The 26,135-nt window shown below is 43.8% G+C and overlaps 1 protein-coding gene across 9 annotated transcripts; it reads right to left on the reverse strand.

Annotated features, from left to right (window-relative positions):
• Positions 1–477: 477 nt before the first annotated feature.
• LOC138843011 (uncharacterized) lies at positions 478–26,092 on the reverse strand. Of its 9 annotated transcripts, none has more exons than XM_089319243.1 (5): positions 25,986–26,092; positions 23,454–23,664; positions 5,054–5,180; positions 4,707–4,799; positions 478–3,157 (listed from the first exon to the last, which is right to left on the reverse strand). In XM_089319243.1, exons 2-5 carry the CDS (start codon positions 23,523–23,525, stop codon positions 1,140–1,142), a joined length of 2,310 nt encoding a protein of 769 aa, XP_089175369.1. In that variant the 5' UTR covers positions 23,526–23,664; positions 25,986–26,092; the 3' UTR covers positions 478–1,139. The 9 variants fall into 9 exon arrangements, with proteins under 9 accessions (XP_089175369.1, XP_089175368.1, XP_069918367.1 ...); XM_089319242.1 differs by having other exon boundaries at positions 478–3,307; XM_070062266.2 differs by having other exon boundaries at positions 25,938–26,077.
• Between the last annotated feature and the right edge of the window lie 43 nt (positions 26,093–26,135).

Genomic DNA, 26,135 nt, shown 5'->3' on the forward strand with positions numbered 1-26,135 from the left:
CAGACCACTGTGTCCAAATGTGAAAGAGTCAACTGTGAACTCACTGACCCTCAGTCAGGCCCACCACGGGTCCCAGGTTAGGAGAAGCACATTTAGGGAAATATTGACAAGAGAGCTACTAAAGTACAAGATACCTCAGTGGTCACATGGGCCCACCTAGAGTGGCATCCCAAGAGGGCAGGTGGAACAAGAGGGATTAAATTCCATGCTTAATGTATGGAACATCACAAAGGAGGACAGTTGAAGACCTACACTTTTGAACTAGCCTGGTAGGGATGGGTAGCAAAGGACTTTGAGAACTTTTCATTGCAGACAAGATATGAGATAGAAACCACACAGATATAATCATAAACTCTGCTCCTTTTGTAGGCATTGCAAATGCCAAGGCCCTGAGGCAGGAACTAAACTGATGTGTTTGAGGCACTTGGCAGAACAGGTCCTTAAGTATGTATAGCATGAAGATGAACCTAGAGCAGGTAGTTACGGTATGTTTGTGTTTTAACATTTGTTCTTATGAAACTCAAAGACACTACTGGTGGGTAATAAGGGAGATTACAAGTTGAAAATATACTGTCAGCTTCCCATGTATATAAATAGGTTTTTTAAAAAAAATTATACACTTTTCCTTCAAAGAATTACTCAATGATAGAACAGACATACACAAATGTGTTAACAAAAGAATGAAAAACACCCACAACTGTTAGACAATGTGTTCTGCATCAAACTACTCACAGAATTTAAAATTATCATTATGGTATTGACGAGTATTAGTTGTTTTACCAATTTGTTGAACTGCACCTATTCCACAGCAAACACATTATCATTAACAGGATTTAACATGATCTTCCCTAAAATAATTTGCTAACAGTAATCCATGATATTTTAAACATTATTCCATGATGTATTCTAAGACATCAAATTGACTCAGTTCCTTCTCAACATGAATGCCCCAGGTTTAATGAGGCTGACAGCAATGAGTTGGAAGTCCCATTTACTTCAGTGCCTTCTTCAAAGTCTTCATTTCAAGTGTGACACTGATGGTGTGGATATTTCTACTTAATAATCACATAGTATTCTATTGGATGGATTCAACACTGTACAATCAGTGTCTTCACTGAGTTTTTTTTTTTCACTCTATCTCAAGTGTGAATACTCTGATGCACACTGAGCACTGATTTCTGCACAAAGCCTTTTCCACAGACTGCACACTTGTAGGGTTTGTCACCTGTGTGTGTTGTTTGATGTTTATTCAAGTTTGACCTGTCAGTGAATGCCTTCCCACACTCAGCACACACATAAGGCTTCTCTCCTGTGTGAATTCGCTGATGCACTTGAAGCTGTGATTTCTTAGTGAAAGATTTCCCACAGTCAGTGCATTCATAAGGTTTCTCTCCAGTATGAATTCTGTGATGCGTAATCAACTCTGACTTTTGTCTGAAGGTCTTCCCACATTCAGAACAGATGTAGGGCTTTTCTCCAGTATGAGTTTTCTGATGTTTACTGAGATTTGACCTTCCACTAAAGGCTTTCCCACATTCAGCACACACATAGGGCTTCTCTCCTGTGTGAATTGGCTGATGCACCAGCAGCTGAGACTTGGAAGTAAATGATTTCCCACAATCACTGCATTCATAAGGCTTCTCTCCAGTGTGAATTCTTTGATGAGTAACAAAGTTTGACTTTCGAATGAAGGCTCTTCCACACTCACTGCATACATAGGGTTTCTCTCCTGTATGAATCTTCTGATGCACGATGAGTATTGATTTTTGATTGAAGGCTTTCCCACATTCATGACATGCATACTGTCTCTCTCCAGTATGAATTTTCTGGTGTATATTAAGGTGTGACTTCTGGGTGAAGGTTTTTCCGCAGGTACTACATTCATAAGGTTTCTCTCCAGTGTGGATTCGCTGGTGAGTAATCAAGTCTGATCTCTGAGTGAAGGCCTTTCCACACTTAGAACACATGTAGGATTTCTCTCCTGTATGAGTTTTCTGATGTGTAACCAGGTTTGACCTGTTGGTGAATGCCTTCCCACATTTATTGCACACGTAGGGTTTCTCTCCTGTGTGAATTCGTTTATGCACATGGAGTTGTGATTTGGAAGTAAAGAATTTCCCACAGTGACCACATTTATAAGGTTTCTCTCCAGTATGAATTATTTGATGTGCAATCAAGTGTGTCTTCCGGATGAAGGCCAGCCCACACTGCATGCAAACATAGGATTTTTCTCCTGTATGAATTCTCTTATGCACTGTGAGTGCTGACTTCTGAGTAAAAGCTTTTCCACAGTCACTGCATTCATAAGGTTTCTCTCCAGTGTGAATTCTCTGATGTATAATTAGTTCTGACTTGTAGGTAAAGGCCTTCCCACATTCAGTACATATAGAAGATTTCTCTCTAATCTGCACTTTCTTCGGTGAAATAAGGTTGGAACTATTATTGAAGACTTTCCCATATTCAGTGCATAAATAAGACTTGACTCTTGTGTGAATTCGTTGATGTACCTGCAGTTGTGACTTAGAGATGAAAGATTTTCCACAGTTATTGCATCCATATGGTTTTTCTCCAGTATGAATTCTTCGGTGTGCAATCAAGTGTGTCTTCTGGATGAAGGCTTGTCCACATTCAATACATATATAGGATCTCTCACCTGTATGAATTTTCTGATGCATCTTGAGTGTGGACTTTTGCGTGAAAGCTTTGCCACAGTCACTGCATTCATGGTGTCTCTCTCCTGTATGAATTTTCTGATGTATAATGAGATCTGAATTATAAGAGAAGCCTTTCCCACATTCACTGCATTCATACAGTTTTTCTCCAGTATGAATTCTCTGATGCCTAAAGAGAGAAGATACTTGGAAAAAGGATTTTCCGCATTCATTGCATTTATAAGGCTTTTCTCTAGTATGGTTTTGTTGATGTGTCATGAATTCTGGCTTCTGTACAAAAGCTTTCCCACATTCAATACATACATAGAGCTTTTTTCCTGTATGAACTTTCAGATGTACTTTGAACAATGATTTCTCAGCAAAGCTCTTTCCAAATTCGTCACATTCATATGATTTCTCCCCTGTACGAATTTTCTGATATTGAGAGGATGCTCGTTTATAACTGAGGAGTGTTCCATGTTGCTTATGGTCCCATAATTTCTCTCCTGTTGGAGTATACTCATGGTCAGTATAGGAAGAAATTTTACCATATCTGGCAATCTCTTTAACATTCTTTGATGCATTATTTCTATTATAACTGTGTAAGTCTAAATTATGCTTCAAATTATTTCCAAATGAGTTGCATTGATGAGGTCCTTGGGGGAAAAGAATAATGCCTGGGCTCAAATGAACTGCTTCTTAATATTCTTATATTCATAAAGATTTTTTTGGTAGTCAATATTTTTTGATGAAATCTCAACATCTCTTAATGCTCTTTGCTGATAGCTCTCTTATGTGGTCACCAATCTACCATAACACTTCTATAGAATGATATATACACAGTATCACTGGTACCATCACCTTCCCTCTTGAGGTAGAAAGCTTTTATTGAAATTCCCTGCTTAAGGTTTGAAACCCAAATTCTCCTTCTGAAAGAAAATACAGGTGATTTTACTTTAAGGAACAGCTGAAAGAAGCTAGAAAGAAGGGTAGATAGGGCTAGTCCAGGTTGAACACAGAGAAAAGGATGAAAGAGAATAATTTATGAGATTGGTGACAGTGTGAACAGGAAATATTCTGGGACAGAATTCAATAGTTAGAGGAAATAAACTAGATGAACAGACTGTACTATAGCCAAGTATGGGAAAAGTAAGGCAAAGAACAAGATATATGAAACAATGCCATTTATATAGCCTAATTTAATATATATCCCTAACTCACTTTATATTTTATAATATGCATGAATTTTCAAATGTTTCCATCATATAAAATAGTGACCTATGGTGGGAAAGACAGATGTGGGGATAAGAGACAAAAGACAGTAAGTCAAAGAATAAAATAAAAGAGAAACTTCATCTGGACTCATAATGATGAATCCTAAACTAAGGATTATGATTAAACTCATGCCTCAGCAGGTGAAGAAGAAAAGCAAAGCAAAAAAACAAAACTAATCAGTTAACTAGGCAGAGACCCTAGTCAGTATACAATCACTCAAGCAACATTAGTAAGAAATTTTAGGAAAGGTGATTAATACTGTCAAACACAGCAGAAGGGTACCCTTCCCAGGTTAAATGCCAATGATAAAGTCATCGGTTGGATAAAATGCATAGGAAATTGAGAATTCAGTGATCTCTGGGGAGAAAACAGGAATACAGCCTGGTTAGATATAAGGTTCTGAGGTATCTCACGGAAAAAAAAAAAAAAAAAAAAGCAATTCATAGGAATTGTAGTATGTACCATATTGTAATTTTACAAGAAAGCAGACCCATGAATGCTTGAATGTAAAAAGAAAAGACTCTAGAATTATGGGAATACTCAAGAAAAATCTTTAATCTTTGGCACATGGCCTAGAATCCAAAAACCTAGAGAAGACAGAGATGATAGATGTCATCTAAGTAGAAGATATTTAGTTACCTTAGTGGTAAATTATCAACAGTTTTCAAGCAGTACAAAAATTAAGAACCTTCCAGAAGAGTCTTAAATCTCAACACTATTTCAAAGGTGCCAGTCTACCTAATAACAGCTGAGATCTATTCCCCTGTCTCCCTCACTCACCTGGACAGAACTGACTTGGGTTCTTACTCTGCAATTCCCATGGCTCTTCTCCTTGCTCCAACATGAAAACTTCTGGCTCAGGAACTTGAAACCCTGTTTGCGGGAAATGATAAAAAGACTGAGTCCAGCTAATTAAATGAAGTCCAGCTGTGTAATGAGGGCTTATTCTTCAGAAAAGTAATTATTTCTGTCTGAACAGAATATTATCAAAAATTATAAAAGGGACAAGAATCCTGGACAAATTAAGGACAGAACTATCATATACTGAAAGTGTCTTACAGCATTCATCAAGAAAACCTGTAACATCCCAGTGAGGCCTCCTTTCAGATACCAAGGTGACCGCTTACCTACTGAGAGCAGGTGGCTGAAGGTCTCCTGCATCACATCCCAGTAGAGACTTCTCTGAGCAGGTTCCAGGTGCTGCCATTCCTCACTGCTGAAATCAATAGCCACATCCCTGAAGGACACTGATCCCTGCAAGGGCAAATTCCTGTTCAATGTGAAGTTAGCTTTGGGGGATGGAGAGGCTATACTTATGAATATGGAACATGGATTTTGTTGCTTTTGTTAATTTGTCTCCTCTTTTTTATTCTTTTTAAAGATTTATTTATTTATTTGAGAAGTAGAGTTACAGACAAAGGGAGAGACAGAGAGAAAGGTCTTCCATCACTGGTTCACTCCCAAATGGGCGCAATGGTCAGAGCTGGGCTGATCCAAAGCCAGGAGCCAGGAGCTTCTTCCAGGTCTCCCACACGAGTACAGGGGCCCAAGGACTTGGCTCATATTCTACTGCTTTCCCAGGCCATAGCAGTGAGCTAGATCAGAAGAGGAGCAGCCAGGAAGGAACTGGCACCATATAGGATGCTGGCACTGTATGCAGAGGTTAGCCCACTATGCCACAGTGCCGCCCCTGCCTCCTCTTTTTCAAAAACTCAGTGCCAGAGTATGACATCAGCAAGATGACTAACTAGAAGCCCTTAGCATTTGTACACCCCCTCAAATTTTTATGAAAATAACTGAAGGCAAGTGCTGGAGCATATAAAAGGAACAGCAGAGGGGCCGGTGCAACACTGGCATCCCGTATGGGTGCTGGTTCAAGACCCGGCTGTTCCACTTCCAATCCAGCTCCCTGCTAATGCACCTGGGAAAACAGTAAAAGATGGGTCAAGTGCTTGGGCCCCTGCACCCATGTGGGGGATCCAGAAGAAGCTCCTGTTTTCGCCCTGTCCCAGCCCTGGCCATTGCAGCCATTTAGGGAGTGAACCAGTGGATGGAAGATATTCTCTCTCTCTTTCTCTGTGTCTGTCTCTCTCTGTCTCTGTAAGTCTACCTTTCAAAATAAATAAATAAATCTTTTTTAAAAAAAAATAAGGAATAGAGGCTGGCACTGTGGCACAGCAGGTTAACACCCTTGCCTGAAGTGCCGGCATCCCATATGGGTGCTGGTTCTAGTCCTGGCTGCTCCTCTTCCAATCCAGCTCTCTGCTATGGCCTGGGAAAGCAGTGGAGGATGAACCAAGTCCTTGGGCCCCTGCACCCGTGTGGGAGACCCAGAAGAAGCTCCTGGCTCCCGGCTTTGGATCAGCACAGCTCCGGCCATTGCGGCCATCTGGGGAGTGAACCAGCAGATGGAAGACATCTCTCTCTGTCTCTACCTCTCTCTGTAACTGTCTTTCAAATAAATAAAATAAACCTTAAAAAAAATAAGGAATAACAGAAACCTTCTTACAGAGCACAGAAAACCAGAAGAGCAGGAAAAACCTCACTTTCATCACCCTATCGCCAAGCTCTGATGAGTTTACAAACAGAGGGACTTCTCCCTCTGGGGAAAAGCTAAAAAAAAGGACCCCAGCAGTCCCCATCAATACCCTAGATACCTACAGGCCTCACTACCAGGGACTCCTACAGTTTTCGCTGGTGCTAAGCCCAACTTAGGAGGCTGCCTGGAATCCATATAGCTGCACTTCCCACAGAGAAGAATCTGACACTGGTCTGCCCCTTGTGGCCCACACAGATATTCAGCTATGCAATCAAAACTGGAAACACTGATGGGTGAGGTCATTTCCAGGGCTGAGTAGCCACAGCACCCTTTCAATCCCTGAGGCTTTGTTGCTGTTGAACTGCACCTGTCTGATGACTGACCATCTGCAGTTGCTGAGTTGCTGCTTTGTCCTACCCCATACAGCCAAGCTGACTTAGCTGCTCCGTTCACCCCTCTCACTCACTGCTGCACCCGCCCCTGAGTACCTGAGCTGAGCACACCGCCTTCTAGGGAACAGATTACTTGCCTACCCAGAGAACCATGCCCCCCGTGCCTCAACCGCAGCAGCTCCCTGCCTTCTAGGGAACCAGTACTTCTTCCCAAAGCAGTACACTACCATGTACATCACCTCCTGGAGAACAGCTGCCTTGGCTGGGACGAGCAGCTGACTGGTCTAACAGGAGAACAAAGCACTGGCTCAGCTAAGACACCCTGCCTACAGGCCAAACAACGGGGCTGGCCCCTGGGACCCAGAGCCCAAGCAATAGCTGTTCTCCACCATCACGAGACCATTGTTGCTTCTGCATCTGGCTCACAGATCTGATATACTGATCTACGTTCAACCATCCCAGAGTCCAGAATCACCACCAGACAGCACATCGTCTCCTGGGGCCTGAATTGCCACTATGCCCTACTGACTGTGGTTCCTAAATGACAGCTGTACCCTGCTCCTCAGGCCCAAACCCCCAGAGCACCCTCACTCCCTGGAGCAGGACCAGAGTTGTGCTTTGCCACACAAGCTCAGGGTCACAACTACAACCCAGCCCCCTGACAATGAGCTCCAGGGGGTGGCGTCAGAGTCACATAATTTGGTTTTGTGGGCCATCTGCATCCAATCCTGCCTCACAAAGTGAACCTGCATGCTCAAACCAGGTGTCACAATAGGTTCAGGAGACCCTAAGCCAAGGATGTCAGCTGTACAGCCACTGTCAGCACGCAAGACATGGACCCCAGTGCTGCTGTAGCTGCTTGTGAGCCATGTCAGATCCAACAAAAGGAGGGATCCCCTCAACTACAACTCCTTGTTGTGAGAAAAATGAGAGACAATTTACACTGCTATCTCCACTTCTACAAACTCCTACAGCCTATGCCACTGAGGCACCCACAGTCGTCACTGATGTCAGGACTAACGGAAGATGCTGCATGGCAACTATGCCACTGCATCTCCTTGGACTACAACTGCCACAGCCTTCTCAACAGCCACACCAAGACCCTTCTCAGGGGAAACTACTTCTCTACAGAAGTCACTCTGTAAAGTCTGGAAGAGGTATTGCTCTCCCAGATGCACAGATCTTAATACAGGAACACAATAAACACGAAAAAGGTAGAACACATGACATTGCCCAGAAACATAAATTATCCAGTAACTGAGCCCAAAGAAACAAAAAATTTATAAAATGCATGAAAAGGAATTCAAAACAAAGATCTTAAGGAAACAATAATATATAAATAATATAGACATTCAACAAAATCAGGAAAACAAATTATGATCTGAATGAGAAATTCAACGGAGATATAAAAGGAACCAAACAATACTTTGGAGATGAAGAATTCAATGAATAAAATTAAAGATACAACACAGAACTCTATCAACAGACTAGAACAAGCAGAAGAGTCTCTGAACTTGAAGACAAGTCTTTAGAAATTACCAACTCAGTGGGCCTGCAGTGCCAGCATCCCATATGGGAGCCAGTTATAGAGTCCCGGCTGCTCCACTTCCAATCTAGCTCTCTGCTATGGCCTGGGAAAGCAGGAGAAGATGGCCCAAGTCTGCACTTGTGTGGGAGACCCAGAAGAAATTCCAGGTTCCTGGCTTCAGACTGGCACAGCTCCAGCAGTTGCAGCCATTTGGGGAGTGAACCAGCAAATAGAAGACCTCTTCCTCCCTCTTTTTCCCTCCCTCTCCCTCCCTCTCTCTCTGCCTCTGCCTCTCTGTAAATTGGCCTTTCAAATAAATAAATAAATCTTTAAAAAAAAAAAAAAAGAGAGAGGCCGGCGCTGTGGCCCAGTGGGTTAAAGTCCCAGCCTGCAGTGCAGCATTCCATATGGACTCCAGTTCAAGTCCAGGCTGCTCTACTTTTGATCCAGCTCTCTGCTATGGGCTGGGAAAGCAGTGGAAGATGGCCCAAGTCCTTGGGCCCTTGCACCTGTGTGAGAGACCCGGAAGAAGCTCCTGGCTCCTGGTTTCAGATAAGTGCAGCTCTGGCTATTGCAACCATATGGGGAGTGAACCAGCAGATGGAAGACCTACCTCCCTCCTTTCTCTCTCTCTCTCTCTCTCTGTAACTCTGTCAAGTATAATAGATCTTAAAAAAGAATTACCAACTCAGAGGAAACAAAAACTAAGCAATGAAAAAGAATAAGGACAGCCTATGGAACTTATGTGACACCACAAAGCAAACAAACTTTCACATTGGTGGAGTTTCAAAAGGAGAAGAAACAAAAATAGTGACAGAAAGTATGTTAATGAAATAATTGCTGAAAACTTCCTAAGTCATAGAAGGGACATGAATATCAGATCCATGAAACTCAAAAGTTCCCAGGGGCCAGCACTGTGGCGTGTTGGGTGAAACTGCCACTTGCAGAGCTGGCATCCCATGTGGGCACCAGTTCAAGTCCCTGCTGCTCCACTTCTGATCCAGCTCTCTGCTATGGCCCCTTGTACCTGCGTGGGAGACCAGGAGACTGCTCCTAGCTCCTGGCTTCGGACTGGTGCAGCTCCACGAGTTGTGGCCATCTAGGGAGTGAACCAGCAGAGGGAGGACCCCTTTCTTTCTCTCTCTCTCTCTCTCTGCCTCTGCCTCTCTGTAACTCTTTCAAATAAATAAATAAATCTTTAAAAAAGTTCCCAGATTCAACTCAAAGAGTCCACTCCACAGCATATCATAATTAAATCAACAAAGTCAGAGAATTTCAAAAGCAGCAAGAGAAAAGCATCAAATCACATAAGAAAATCTCTATTGGACTATTGGTAGATTTCTCAACAGAAACCTTGCAGGCTAGGGGAGAATGGGATGATAAAGTAAAAGTGATAAAAGAAAATAACTGTGGGCTAAGAATGCTGTATTCAATAAAATTACCCTTCAGAAATGAAGAAATAAAGTATTTTCTAGAAAAGAACTCATTACCAGTAGTCCTGCCTTATAAGAAAGGCTTACAGGAGTTCTTGAAGTAGAAAGAAACAATATTAACTAATAGGAATACATATGATTTTTTATGCTCATGGATCAGAAGAATTAATATGGCTAAAATGTCCACACAACCTAAAGCAAAAAATTATATAATAAGACCTCCAATGGCTAAAGTAATTCTGAAGAGGGCAAAAAATAGCTGTAGACATCACACTTCCTGATTTACAATTATATAGCAAAGCTATAATAATCAAAGCACTATCATACTGGCAGACAAGAATACCAATGGAACAGAATAGAGAGGCCAGAAATAAACCCAAACAACTAATTTTTGACAAGGGTACCAAAAAGACACAAAGGGGAAACAATAATCTTTTTAGTAAACGGTGTTGGGAAACTACACTTCCACATGCAAAAGACTGAAACTGGGAGCTGGAGCTGTGGCATAGTAAGATAAACTTCTGCCTGCAGCACCAGCATCCCATATGGGCACTGGTTCTAGTCCCAGCTGCTCCTCTTCCAATCCAACTCTCTGCTATGGCCTGAGAAGGCAATGGAAGATGGCCCAAGTGCTTGGGCCCCTGCACCCGTGTGGGAGACCCAGAAGAAGCTCCTGGCTCCTGACTGGCTCAGCTCTAGCCTGTGGGGAGCAATCCGGACTGGACTGAGTTACTGGAATTAAGACTTATTCTGTGCATCTGCTCTCCCACAATATGGCGCTGGGAGAGAAGTAAACAGCTTCCGCATAGCTGCCTCCAGTTCAGCTAATAAACTGTAGGACTTGCTCCTGATTGGAGAGCAGCGTACTCGGCGTGTGGGCAGCCGAGTTAGGATTGGCGGAGGAGGACTATAAAGGAGGAGAGAGACGGCATGCACGGAGGAACATCTAAGGGGAACATCTAGCTGGGGGAACACCTGTGCAGCCCCCCGAGAGCCGGCCGGCGGTGTGCCGCTCCCCTGCGGAAGTGGGGAATGTGGCCAGGGGGAACCGCCCTTCCACGGAGGTGGAAGGGATAGTAGCCAACCCGGGAAGAACCAGCAGCAAACCTGGGGAGGGCCGAGCAGACGAAAGAACAGCGCAGGGTCCTGTGTCGTTCCTCCACGAAGAGGGGGAGCAACATAATGGTGCCATGACTCGGATAGGAAACCTAGGACGGATAGGAAACTTAGGAGGAAAGAAATGGGAAAATGCCGGAGAGAGAGACTAGCAAACAGCCTAGGGAAAAGCCGAACGAAAAAGGTGCCGGAAGAAGCTATTGAAAGCCTAGGCATAGACTCAGATACAGACTATGGGGGGAAGCTGGGAGAAATCTCTAAGGTCGAAAGCGAAAGTGAAAGCTAGAACAAACAGACTCGGATGCGGACTGTGGGGAGAGGCCAGGAGAAATGAGGGAGGAGTATTGTTGGAGGAAAGCTTGGGGAAATATACCGGGTAGAGAAAAATGTTAGGGAAATCGAAGCCGCGGGGGGCAGGCCGAGGCGGAAACGAAAGCCACTTTGGGATTCTCAAGTTAGCCCGGGAATAGGGGGCGAAAAGTTGAAACCAGAAGCTGAAACGTAAGCCAGATTGGGATCCGTCTGATTAGCCCGGGGAGCAAAGGACGGGAAGCCAAACCGTGGGGCGGAGACGTAAGCTGGGTTGAATTCGCCAGGCTAGCCCGGGGAGCTTGGATTGAATGCTAGTGGTGGAGACGCAAGCTACGCTGTGTGACTCCCGTGGAGGCTGCCGCGCGCAGAGAGAGCGTGCGGGGCACAAGTAGATAGGGAACGCGGGGCTAGCGCGGAGACCGCGGAGTGTGCACGCAAAGCCGAGCCGCGCAGAGCCGCGAAGCCTCGCAGATGAGAGGGGCGCGGGCTGAAGCGGCTCAGAGCCGGAAAGCCGCCGAGGGGCGGCCTCGGGGTGGGCGCCGGAAAGCCGCAGGGATAAGAGAAACAGAAGTTTAGAAGTAAAATGAGAGAAATAGGAATGCTGGAAGATAGAAGTAAAATGGGAGAAATAGGAATGCCCGGAGATAGAGAAACAGAGAAATAGAAAGGCCTCCCCTCAACATGGCAATGAGAAAGCTTGGATTCGGTCTGCCTGATTAAGTGAGGCGATGAGCACCTGCGGGCGGCTAGCAGCTTATGCGCCGCAGGTCACCGAAGACAGGCACGAATTAACATCAGTAAGGCCTCCCCACAATACAACAATTAGGAGGCTTGGATTCGGTCTGCCTGATTAAGGCGGTAAGCACCAGCAAGCAGCTCGACCAGAGTATGAGCTGCAGGTCACCGAAGATAGGCACGAACCAACACTAATAAGTCTCCCCCACAATACGGCAATGAGAAAGCTTGGATTCGGTCTGCCTGATTAAGGCGGTAAGCGCCAGCAGGCGGCTCGACCAGAGTATGAGCCGCAGGTCACCGAACACAGGCACGCATCAGCGCCTAAAAACCTCCTCACAACATGGCGAAGAGAGGACCCGGATTCGGTTTGCCTGATTGATAGGACTTGTAAGAACCTGTGGCAACTCTAGCAAGTAGAGCAGAGTGTGTGCCGCGGGACACCGAAGACAGGCGCGTATCAACGCCAAAAATAAAAAGAAAGGGGGATCTGTGGGGAGCAATCCGGACTGGACTGAGTTACTGGAATTAAGACTTATTCTGTGCATCTGCTCTCCCACAATATGGCGCTGGGAGAGAAGTAAACAGCTTCCACACAGCTGCCTCCAGTTCAGCTAATAAACTGTAGGACTTGCTCCTGATTGGAGGAGAGCAGCGTACTCGGCGTGTGGGCAGCCGAGTTAGGATTGGTGGAGGAGGACTATAAAGGAGGAGAGAGACGGCATGCACGGAGGAACATCTAAGGGGAACATCTAGCTGGGGGAACACCTGTGCAGCCCCCCAGAGAGCCGGCCGGCGGTGTGCCGCTCCCCTGCGGAAGTGGGGAAAGCAGCCAGGGGGAACCGCCCTTCCACGGAGGTGGAAGGGATAGTAGCCAACCCGGGAAGAACCAGCAGCAAACCCGGGGAGGGCCGAGCAGATGAAAGAACAGCGCAGGGTCCTGTGTCGTTCCTCCACGAAGAGGGGGAGCGACACTAGCCGTTATGGCCATTTGGGGAGTGAACCAGTAGATGGAAGACCTTTCTCTCTGTGTCTCTCTTTCTGACTGTAACCCTACCTCTCAAATAAATAAAACCTTAAAAAAAAGAATGAAATTGGTCCCATATCTTATGCCAGACATAAAAATCAACTCAAAATGGACACGAGACCTTAATGTTAAGACCTTAAGTCATAAAACTCCAGAAGAAAACGTAGGGGAAAAGCTCTTGGACATGGACATGGCAATGAATCCTTAGCATATCACATCAAAAGTTCTGAGTATAAAAGCAAAAAATGAATAAATGGGACTACATCAAACTAAAAGGCTTAATCCATAACTGAAACGGCCAACTAGATTTGGAAAAAACTATTTGCAAACCATTTTATCAGACAACTGGTTAACATCCAAAGTTTTTTGTTTTTTTCTTTAATATTTATTTGAAAGGCAGAAGTAGAGAGAGAAATCTTCCATCCACTGGTTCACTCCCCAAATGGCCGCAACAACCAGAGCTGGGCTGATCCAAAGCCAGGAGCTTCTTCTGGGTCTCCCATGTGGTGCAGGGGCCCAAGGACTTGCACCATCTTCTACTGCTTTCCCAGGCCGTGGCAGAAAGCCGGATAGGAAGTAGAGCAGCTGGGACTAGAACCAGTGCCCACATGGGATGCCGGCACTGCAGTTGGTGGCTTTACCCTCTATGCCACAGCACCAGCCCCAACATCCAAGGTTTATAAAGAACTCACATACTCAACAGCAAAAAAATATATAACCCAATTAAAAAGTGGGTAAAAAACAAGACCTTTCTCCAAAGATGACATTAAAATGGCCAAAGATACGTACAAGAAAAGATGCCTGACTTCACTAATTATCAGAGAAAGGACATCAAAACTATAATGAGATAAACCTCACCCATTAGGATAGCTATTATCAAAAAAGTAAGAGATAACAAGTGAGTGTGGTAGAGAAAGGGAAGCCTTTACAATGTTGATGGGAATGTAGACTGATGCAACCATTACGGAAAACAGTAGAGAGGCTCCTAAAGAAACTAAAAATAGAACTATTATTTGATCCAGTAATCCCCCTTCTGGGAACATACTCAAAGGAAATAAAATCACCCCCACATGAAGATGCTTGCATTCCCATGTTCATTGCAGCATTATTAATGACAGCTATGATTCATAAACATATAGATACCCACTAATGGGCAAATGAATAAATATATATTTAATATAAAATATATACATACAGCTGAGTATCATTTATCCTAAATGTGGGGATTAAGTGTTTCAGAATTGGGACTTTTCTGGATTTTATTCAAATGCACAGAGAATAAAACAGTGGTTACCACAGTTAGTGTCAGGGGAACAAAATAGAGGTATACGTCAAAGCATACACAGTGACAAACATGTAGAATGAATAAATTGATAGGCGTAATGTATAATATCAGGATGATAGTTAACAATAGTGTGTATATTTAGGATTTTTGCCAAGTGAGTAGATTATAAATTGTTCTTAGCACAATTTATAATTGTGGGGGTGGGGGACAAAATTTGGGTAGCTAAGTAAGATGATGGATATGTTAATTTGTTCTACTTTAATAACCATTTACTGTAGATATACATAAAGGTTTTCAAAAAGTCCATGGGGGCCAGCGCTATAGAACAGGCAGGTAAAGCTGCTGCCTGCAGTGCAGCATCCCATATGGGCACTGGTTCAAGTTCTGGCTGCTCCTCTTCTGATCCAGCTCTCTGCTATGGCCTGGGAAAGCAGTGGAAGACAGCCCAAGTCCTTGGGCCCCTGCATCTGTGTGGGAAACCTGGAAGAAGCTCCTTGTTTCAGATCAGCTCAGCTCTGGCTGTTGCAGTCATTTGGGGAGCGAACCAGCAGATGGAAGACCTCTCTCTGTGTCTCTCCCTCTCTCTGTCTGTAACTCTACCTCTCAAATAAATAAATAAAAATCTTTTAAAAAAGTCCATGGACAATGCATATTATAAAAAAACTATGCAGGAATTTTAGAAGTTTTTATACCAAAACTCACTTCCCTTTAAATTCCATTTTTTCCATGGACTTTGTTAAACCCTCAGAAATATGTGTATCTTAAAACCTTAAGTTGAGGCCGGCGCCGCGGCTCACTAGGCTAATCCTCCGCCTAGCGGCACCGGCACACCGGGTTCTAGTCCCGGTCGGGGCGCCGGATTCTGTCCCGGTTGCCCCTCTTCCAGGCCAGCCCTCTGCTGTGGCCAGGGAGTGCAGTGGAGGATGGCCCAGGTGCTTGGGCCCTGCACCCCATGGGAGACCAGGATAAGTACCTGGCTCCTGCCATCGGATCAGCGCAGTGCGCCGGCTGCAGCGCGCCGGCCTGGGCGGCCATTGGAGGGTGAACCAACGGCAAAGGAAGACCTTTCTCCTCTCTGTCTCTCTCACTGTCCACTCTGCCTGTCAAAAAAAAAAAAAAAAAAAAAAAAAAAAAAAAAAAAAACCTTAAGTTGATACCTTAAATATATATAATAAAATCTATTTTAAAATAAAAATAAATGGACTGGGGCTGCAGTGCACTGAGTTAAGCTGCCACTTGTGCCATCAGTATCCCACATCCAAGTAGTATTAGTTCAAATCTTGGCTGCCCCACTTCCTATCCAGCTCCCTTCTAACGCTCCCAGGAAAGCAAAAGAAGATGGCACAAGCACTTGGGCTCCTGCCACCTGGATGGTCCCTTGTTTCAGTTTGGCCCAGCCCTAGCTGTTGTAGCCATTTGGGTAGCCAACCAGTAGATGGAGGATTTCTCGCCCTCTCTCTCTGTCACTCTGCTTTCAAATAAAATCTTAATAAACACATTTTTCATAATTTTACGATGAAAATTTTCTAATATACAGAAAATTTTTAAAAACTGAAGAGTGAGGCCGGCGCCGCGGCTCACTAGGCTAATCCTCCGCCTAGCGGCGCCGGCACACCGGGTTCTAGTCCCGGTCGGGGCGCCGGATTCTGTCCCGGTTGCCCCTCTTCCAGGCCAGCCCTCTGCTATGGCCAGGGAGTGCAGTGGAGGATGGCCCAGGTGCTTGGGCCCTGCACCCCATGGGAGACCAGGAAAAGCACCTGGCTCCTGGCTCCTGCCATCGGATCAGCGCGGTGCGCAGGCCGCGGCGGCCATTGGAGGGTGAACCAACGGCAAAGGAAGACCTTTCTCTCTGTCTCTCTCTCTCACTGTCCACTCTGCCTGTCAAAAAAAAAAAAAAAAAAAAAAAACTGAAGAGTGAAAATCCATATATACATCAACTAGGACCTTTCATTAACATTTTCCTCTCCCTACTTTATCACTCATCTACTCATCCCTTTATTCGTTGACCCAGCTTACTGATTTGAGCATTTCAAAGAAAACTGAAGTATACTTCCTCCCAAACACTTCAGAATACAAATCATTTGTTTGCCTTTCTTAGGTAAAACTTACATACACTAAGTGTACCAATCTTTAGGGTTCAATTTTGTTGAAGTTTCAACAAATGTGTATACCTATGTAATCCAGGAACTATCACAAAATCATCTTTTACATAGGGTACACATTAAATAAGTAGTTTTACGTATTTTGTATAAGAAAGAAATCCAATAAAGAATTTCTACTATTTGTTATACAGTCATTCAATTTACTCATTTTTCAAGACTGGGGATAGAAATAGGCACTCTTTTAGTCTTCTAGCAATTGGAACAATGACCTGTGATACTGTTTCTGATACTATTCCTGGGCAAGCAGAAATGAATTAATTACACTTCTAATCTTTTAGAATCGTAAAAGACTTTAAAACAAAGTTTGAAAAAAAAAAAGGTATAAATTCATTAGGTTGTTGAAAAATAGTTATCCACAAAGGATACACGGAGGGCCCAAATGAAGAAAAAATGCCTTCCACATGGGAGAGTGAGTTATACTCCATAGAGTTGATGAATTTAAGCTGAAAGTTAAGTAGTATAATACAGAATAGGAAATCAGGGGGACATTTCCCATAAAAGGTAAGAGCAAGGTATTGAGACAGGAAAATATGTAACAAGTTCAGTGATAGTGAATAGTCCTCTATAAATGAAGATTAGTCTGCATGATGGAAGGTGGTTACTGGAAAAATAGTTTGCTCATACAGCAAGTATGATTTTCCTTTTAAGTAAAGGTAATTAAGGTAATCCAATGTACATCTAATCTTTCTCCTATATGATCAATATTACAGGACAGCGAAATAATGGAAAAGTTCTTTATAGACTGATTCTAGTTAATACAGAAAAAAGAATACAATAAAATGTTACCATGTGACATTCCAAATGGAATAACGAATTTGGACAATCATCATAAGCGGATTCTCCAATGTTTAGGGTGAAATAGAGAAATTTTAGAATGGACAAGAGTGGAAAATCAGTCACAAGACCTACTGCACAATTCATGTACTAGAGTATAAATTACGTACTCACCTAAAGTAAGGTAAAATGAATTTCTAAAAGGGATATAGAAGGAAACCAATATTCATTATTAAAGAGGCAGATATGATTTTGAATATGAAGGTGAGAAAAAAGGATTTAAAAATAAAAGTTAGCTTTCATTTTTGAATAACTACGAAGACTGTGCTGCAACAGGTGGAAGAACAAAAGGAAGGCCAACGCTGTGGCTCACTTGGTAAATCCTTTGCATTGCGGCACCAGCATTCCATATGGGTGCCAGGTTCTAGTCCCAGTTGCTCCTCTTCCAGTCCAGCTCTCTGCTGTGTGCGGGGGGGTGGGGGGATGGGGGGGTGGGGAGGTGGGCAGTAGAGGATGGCCCCAGTGCTTGGGCTCCTGCACCTGCATGGGAGACCAGGAAGAAGCACCTGGCTCTTGGCTTCAGATTGGTGCAGTGCCGGCCGTAGCTGCCATTTGGAGAGTGAACCAACAGAAAGAAGACCCTTCTCTTTGTCTCTCTCACTGTCTATAACTCTACCTGTCAAAAAAAAAAAAAAAAAAAGGAAGGGGCTAGAGAAAGAAGGCAAGAGAAAGTTATTTAGATTTTGTACATAGTGAGACTCAGTGACAAGAGATGTATGAGGATGTATACATAGCAGCTGTGTAGAAATCTTTTGTGGAGCACAACGTAAAACACACCTTTCCACTGGTAATCACAAGAGACACATAAGGACTCTGAAAGATGACAGTGAAAAGATGAGCAAAGACACACATGGAAATACCAGCAGAAAGGAGCTGAGGTGTAGGGGGGAAATATTAAACATGCCAAGGATGCAATGTGAAGTGCATTTTAGATTTTATTAATATCACTATATGGATTTACACAGCACAAAGGTTTATATACTAAAACTATAGTAAGATACAGAGAGAAGTTCATTTTTAGTAAGAAACTTTAAACATTTCTCAGCTCCATGAAATAAAGTGAAAAAAAAAAGCTAATTCTGTAAGAACCTTGTAATATCTTATAGATATCAAGTTTCATATCTGGAAATAGATTTCTTTTCAAGTATCTGTTATCTTTTCAAGTGTCTATGTTATATTCAGAAATATTTATCATAAAATTTACAAACAAAAGTCCTAATGACACTCCAAATGGCAAATGTATCTCTCCAATGTGGCAGTACTAACTTTATTAAAAATAGAATTTTAGCCGGCGCCGCGGCTCACTAGGCTAATCCTCTGCCTAGCGGCGCCGGCACACCGGGTTCTAGTCCCGGTCGGGGCACCGGATTCTGTCCCGGTTGCCCCTCTTCCAGGCCAGCCCTCTGCTATGGCCCGGGAGTGCAGTGGAGGATGGCCCAGGTGCTTGGGCCCTGCACCCCATGGGAGACCAGGAAAAGCACCTGGCTCCTGGCTCCTGCCATCGGATCAGCGCAGTGCGCTGGCCGCAGCGCACCAGCCGCGGCGGCCATTGGAGGGTGAACCAACGGCAAAGGAAGACCTTTCTCTCTGTCTCTCTCTCTCACTGTCCACTCTGCCTGTCAAAAAAAAAAAAATAGAATTTTTAAAATGAAAATCTGAACATCTACAAATGAAAATGTGAGACATGGCAATTAAAGATATGGTAGGAAATTTCATGTTTCTAGAAATTCACCCTTTTCATCTAGATTTTTAAATGTATACGCATGATATAAATTACTTTTCTAAATTATCTTTAGACTGTAAGTTTCTAGCATTTCTTACAAAGGCATTTAAATCTGTATTAACCCTCCCCCACCTGGCTTAGCTTTACCTTACAAACTTTAAGATGTAGCAAGTTATTTATTGAAATATTGATTTTTTTAAATTGTGACAAAGTGTACTTAACCAAATTCATCATTATAATCTTAAGTATGCAGTTCAGTAGTATTAACTACATTCACAATGTTGTACCAAAGCCTTTTATTTTTTGTTTCTAAATTAATGTTTTTGCTTAGAGAAGAAAAAAAAGATTTACAGGTTTTTTTTTCTTCTTTAATCACTAAGCTTTTAAGGGTAGTGTGAATGGTATATTTAAATTTTTGGGGGCCGGCGCTGTGGTGTAGTAGTTAAGCAGCCACCTACGGTGCTGGCATCCCATATGGGTGCTGGTTTAAGTCCCAGCTGCTCCACTTCCTCTCCAGCTCCCTACTGATGGCCTCCCTCTGTTGATGGCCTGGGAAAGCAGAAGATGACCCCAGTGCTTAGGCCCCTGCACCCGCATGGGAGACCCAGAGAAGCTCCTGACTTCTGGCTTCAGATTGGCCCATTGGCCATTTGGGGAGTGAAGCAGCAGACTGAAGACCTCTCTCTGTCTCCTCCATCTCTCAGTAACTCTGCTTCTCAAGCAAATAAATGAATCTTCTAAAAAATATTCTGTTCATGTTTACCTAATAGAGTTAAAAGAAACATTATCAGTTAAATAAATGTTGATAATTTTATAACTCTTTGTAAACTGTTCCTTTTATAAGCATGAACCATCCTTCTTCATCCCTTTAGGTGTTTTTCAAATTAAATTCCTTTTGATGTGTTAGAAAAATTTTAGCCCTAGCTTGCTTGCTTGTATTTTTTAAAAAGATTTATTTTATTTTATTTTTATTTGACAGGTAGAGTTACAGACAGTGAGAGAGAGAGAGACAGAGAGAAAGGTCTTCCTTCCATTGGTTCATTCCCCAAATGGCCACAATGGCCGAAGCTGCGCCGATCCGAAGCCAGGAGCCAGGTGCTTCCTCCTGGTCTCTGATGCGGGTGCAGGCGCCCAAACACTTGGGCCATCTTCCTCTGCCCTCCTGGGCCACAGCAGAGAGCTGGACTAGAAGAGAAGCAACCAGTACTAGAACCAGGCACCCATATGGGATGCCAGCGCCACAGGAGGAGGATTAACCTAGTACGCCATGGCACCGGCCCGCTTGCTTGCTTTTTAAAGATTTATTTATCTGAAAGTGAAAGTTACAGGGAGGGAGAGACAGAGATCTTCCATTAGCTGATTCACTCCCTGGATGGCTGCCACTGGGCTAGGTCAAGCCAAAGCAAGGAACCAGGAGGTACTTCCAGGTCTCCCACATGGGTGGCAGGGGCCCAAGCACTTGGGCCATCTTCTGCTGCTTTTCCCGGGCCATTGGCAGGGAGCTGGATCAGAAGTGGAACAGCTGGGACACGAACCAGCGCCCATATGGATGCTGGTGTTGGAGGTGAGGGTTTTACCTGCTATACCACAATGCCGGCCCATCCTAGATTTCTTTTGGTTCTTTTTTCTGAATCAATCTTTTTTTTTTTTTTGACAGGCAGAGTTAGACAGTGAGAGAGAGAGAGAGAGAGAGAGAGAGAGAAAGGTCTTCCTTCCATTAGTTCACCCCCCAAATGGCCGCTATGGCTGGTGCACTGCAGCCGGCGCAATGCGCCGATTTGAAGCCAGAAGCCGGGTGCTTCCTCCTGGTCTCCCATGCGGGTGCAGGGCCCAAGTACCTGGGCCATCCTCCACTGCACTCCCGGGCCACAGCAGAGAGCTGGCCTGGAAGAGGGGCAACTGGGACAGAACCGGCACCCCACCCGGGACTAGAACCTGGAGTACCAGTGCCACAGGCGGAGGATTAGCCTAGTGAGCCGCGGCGCCAGCCCTGAATCAATCTTTTTCTGCTCCTTTATTTTTAAATGAGGAATTAGCCAACTAATGGTATTATCCATGGTGTTATACAAAAATCAATCTCACAAAACAATCAAGATCACTATTCTGACCATCATGACACAAGGCAAAACAAAGATCACTTTGCAATCATGTCTGAGCACAAAGATCAGAACACTATTCAAACCACAAAAGTGAACATTCCCTGTTCTAATATAAGTGATTGCTGCTTCTTTACCATAAGTTTAGTCTTACTCCATTACGCTTATCTTCCAAATAAAAAGAATTAAGATATGCAATCATAAAAACGTCCAACACCAACAGCAGTGGAGGTTCATGGAGATTTGGCTAAAATCTCACTACACTTGACTGACTCCCTGAAATGAACTTCTACTACTTCCTATATATTCAATAGAAAAGTGAGTGATAACAACAATGTCCACTGCAACACTGTTCATAACGTGATCTGTATTTTACCAAACATTAAAAAAGCAGTAAGCAGGGCCAGGGCTGTGGCATAGTGGGTAAAGCCACTGCCTGCAGTGCCAGTATCCCACATGGGTGAGGGCTCGAGTCCAAGTCCTGGCTGCTATACTTCCAATCCAACCCTCTCCTGGGTCTTGGTTTGTTTGTTTGTTTGTTTTTTTAATTTTTTATTTTTCTTATTCCAAGGGCCGGCACTGTGGCATAGGAGATCCAGAAGAAGCTCCAGGCTCCTGGATTTGGATCAACCCAGCTCTGGCCATTGCAGACATTTGAAGAGTGAACCAGCAGAGGGAAGACTTCACCCCCCGCCCCGCCTGTGTCTCTCTGTAACTCTGCCTTTCAAATAAATAAATAAATAAATCTTTTAAAAAAGCAATAATAAAAAGTGTTTCTAAAACACAATTTCTGTGAAATCAAAGGAAAAACAATTTGTGGTTGTTTTTTTTTATATACAGAATGAAGAAATCAAAGAAAAACTAAAAAATGAAACTGGTCATCTATATTAGGAGATGTGGGCAGTAGGGGACATAGGTAGGGTACAGTAGTCCCACTTTCTTCCTGAACTTCTATCACCATAATCCTTTTCATGTGTTGCTTTCTAGACTTTTCTAATTTTTAAACTAAGTGAATACATTTCCGATTCTACCATTCCTAGTAAACTATCATCTTATCTTCAAATGAATAGGAATTACATAAAAGTCATAAATAAGAACAGAACGCTTATAAAAAAGAGTATTTAGAAAACAAACTAGAATTTATGAAAATTAAAACAGTGAATTGAAAATGCTGATAGCAGTGCTAAGCAGCTCAACAGAATAACTGGAAGACAGGCTTCAAAGTTCCCCAGAAAGGCGAATAGTAAATAGAAGACAGTGGAGGAAAAAAATGGAGAAAACTGAAAAAGAAATTTCAAAGAGAGAATAAAGAACATACTTGTATTTAGGGAGAAAGTTTAGAAAAAAATGGAGAAATACCTTCAAACTCTTAAACAGAAGTGAATTCTAACCACGAATCTTACCTGCAGCCAAAGATCAATACAGTGTGAAGAAAAACAAGTTTTCTTTCACAGTCACCTTTCCACTGTCATACAACCCACCTCTAGAGATGGAGATATTACCCATGTATTGTTCATTCTTGACAGAAAGATCAAATTGTGGGGTTGGCACTGTGGTGCCATGGGTTAAGGCACCACCTACAATGCTGGCATCCTATTTGGTCACCAGTTCAAGAGCCAGCTGCTCCACTTCCGATCCAACTCTCTGCTATGGCCTGGGAAAGCTGCGGAAGATGGCCTAAGTGCTTGGGCCCCTGCACCCACATGGGAGACCCGGAAGAAGTCTGGGCTTCTGGATTTGGCCTGACACAGCTCCAGCAGTTGGGCCATTTGGGGAGTGAACCAATGGATGAAAAATCTCTCCTCTCTAACTCTGCCTTTCAAATAAATATAAAAAATTTTTTTTTTCTTTTAGAAACAGTAGGTCGGCCGGCGCCGCGGCTCACTAGGCTAATCCTCCGCCTAGCGGCGCCGGCACACCGGGTTCTAGTCCCGGTCGGGGCGCCGGATTCTGTCCCGGTTGCCCCTCTTCCAGGCCAGCCCTCTGCTGTGGCCAGGGAGTGCAGTGGAGGATGGCCCAGGTGCTTGGGCCCTGCACCCCATGGGAGACCAGGAAAAGCACCTGGCTCCTGGCTCCTGCCATCGGATCAGCGCGCTGCACCGGCCGCAGCGCGCCGGCCGCGGCGGCCATTGGAGGGTGAACCAACGGCAAAGGAAGACCTTTCTCTCTGTCTCTCTCTCTCACTGTCCACTCTGCCTGTCAAAAAAAAAAAAAAAAAAAAGAAACAGTAGGTCTACAGTCTGGCTGCTTCCTATGGCCCATGTATCTCTGCCCTGAGGTTCTGGTGATAGATCAGAGATATATATTATGGGATAAACTGCCAGCCCCTGGGACCACCTCCTCACCTCACATGAGCTGCCATGATCTTCTGGAGCTAGGACTGAGGACTGCTGGGTAGAGGTCCAGTTAGCTGGCATGGCCACACTGGGTCTCAATCCTTGTTCTCAGGAGCTTAAAGCTTAGGGCTCATCTATAAACTCAAGCAAAACTGTTGGGAAGAGATCGCCTGGAGTTGGAGAAGACCTGACCTGGGGCTTCCTAGAGACACCAAGAAACCTGAAAGGACAACAGTCATAGTCAGTCATTCAACATTCATTACAAAAACATTACCAAGTATACCGAAGTACAGGTCCCCGAGCTAGAAACCCAGAGCAGTGGCTCCCAAATCTGACTATACACTGAATCACCTCGAGGGCTTATTACAACACAGTTAAAAATTCTCAGCCTCACCCTTGAATTTCTGATTCACTGGGTCTATGACAGGGCCTAAGAATTTGCCTTTCTATGTATGGCCCAGGTGATGCTGATATTGTTGGCCCAGGGATAACACTTTGAGAAAGTGTACTGGGAGAATAGAGTATAAGAAATCTGTCGGGGCTGGCACTGTGGCACAGTGGGCTAACGCCCTGGCCTGAAGTGCCAGCATCCCATATGGGCGCCCGTTTGAGACCCGGCTGCTCCACTTCCAATCCAGCTCTCTGCTATGGCCTGGGAAAGCAGTAGAAGATGGCCCAAGTCCTTGGGCCCCTGCACACACACAATAGACCTGGAGGAAGCTGCTGGCTCCTGGTTACGGATCGGCACAGCTCCAGCCATTGCAGCCATCTGGGGAGTGAACCAGCGGATGGAGGACCTCTCTCTATGTCTCTACCTCTCCCTGTGTAACTCTGACTTTCAAATAAAAAAAAAACTTAAAAAAAAATTCTAGCAGGACTGATCATTTAAATATATGTACTTTTTAAATTCCTATACAATATTAGAATAAATTTTACAAGTATACATTTCTATAACATTATGGTAGGTTGAGAGGGATATTATTACACACAAGACACTCAGAAGCTATAAAGGAAAACACAGATATTTCTGAATTAAATACTTCCTAATTATGTTAAAATATACTGTCAAAATAAAAATGGAATATATAAATTTTTTTCATGATATTGTAATAGGTTATTTCTAGTGTTATATCTAATATAGTCACTAAGGTGAAAAAAAGGCCAGGGGAAAAAACTAGACAAAATATATGAATATTCAAAGAAAAGGAAACTTAAATGACAATTAAATAAAAAGATGTCAACTTTAGCAACAGGAAAATACATTAGAATAATTAAGTATAATTTTTCCTCTGAATGATAAAGCTTTTAAAAAAGGCAACAATTGGGGCCAGTGCTGTGGCACAGCGGGTTAAAGCCCCAGCCTGCAGTGCTGGCATCCCATATGGACACCGGTTCGAGTCCCGGCTGCTCCACTTCTGATCCAGCTCTCTGCTGTGGCCTGGGAAATCAGTGGAAGATGGTCCAAGACCTTGGGCCCTTGCACCTACATGGGAGACCGAGAGGAAGCTCCTGGCTTCAGATTGGTGCAGCGAATGGAAGACCTCTCTCACTCTCTCTGGCTCTACCTCTCTCTGTAACTGTCTCAAATAAGTAAATCTTAAAAAAAAAAAAAAGGAAAGAAAAACTGCTGGAGACAGTAATTTCCTAAAAAATAAATAAATAAATAAAATTAAAAAGCAGCAATATCCGCTGCTAGAAAGCATTTAGGGAAATGTTTTACAAATTTGTTGCTGAAAGCTTGAAACGCTGTATCTTTTGACCTATTCACTGATGACTATTATTTTAAAATACACATAATTGTTTATAATAATATGGTTCGAACGTACAAAGAGGAAACAAGAAAAGGACACACAGGTAGACACGCTTCCTCTCCACTGTGAGTTTACCTTCTTAGACAAAATAATTTGTAAGGAGATGCAAGTAGATATGTATGAAATATATGCTCAACACGTATTAAAATACAGTCAGCGAATGCACAGTTTCTACGTAGTAGAGGTGACATTTATGAAAACTAACCAAGACCTAGGCCATAAGGCAATTTTTCAACTCCAGCACTACTCAGACATTATTTCAAATAGAAAACGCGCTTTTAGGCAAATCATGAGTCAACTAAAAAAGTGACAAAAATTCTTTTAAAAATCACTTACACTTGAGCCATAAAGAAAACTGGTGAATCATTATATTAAAGAATGTTGAAAATTAATGAGCTACTGTTCCACCTCAGGTTAGAAAGAAAGCGGTCCCTGGATTCGAGAGACTCCTAAAGCTGACCCCACAGGTTCTCAGCTCCCGAATCCCAGTAACTCAGCTCCAAAACTCCACCACTGCCCAAGGACTCCGGTCACTGACAACCAGCAACCGACGCCACACACCTTCCCCCACTCCCCATACCTGAACTCGGAAACCACCACTATCAACTCCACGGACCACTCCTCACTCCCCCCCACCCCGCCCTCCATTACTAATTCTACGCAATCCTTAATCGCAACTAACCCAAATCATCTCAGCGACCTCTTCGCATTAAAATAGGGAAATACGTACTCCTGTCAGCAGCGGCAAAAAGCCCCCGAGGGCCACTTCCGCTTACGCTCCCATTTCTACGACCGCCCCTTCGTGCTATTGGTGCTGCGCATGCTCCGTATTTACTTGGAAGCCGCAATTCGCCCACAGTCAACAGGGCGCTGAGGCGTC

The sequence above is a fragment of the Oryctolagus cuniculus genome, chromosome 18 (assembly GCF_051225735.1).
Source record: "Oryctolagus cuniculus isolate XC-2025 breed Fujian yellow rabbit chromosome 18, ASM5122573v1, whole genome shotgun sequence".
Taxonomy (NCBI): domain Eukaryota; kingdom Metazoa; phylum Chordata; class Mammalia; order Lagomorpha; family Leporidae; genus Oryctolagus; species Oryctolagus cuniculus.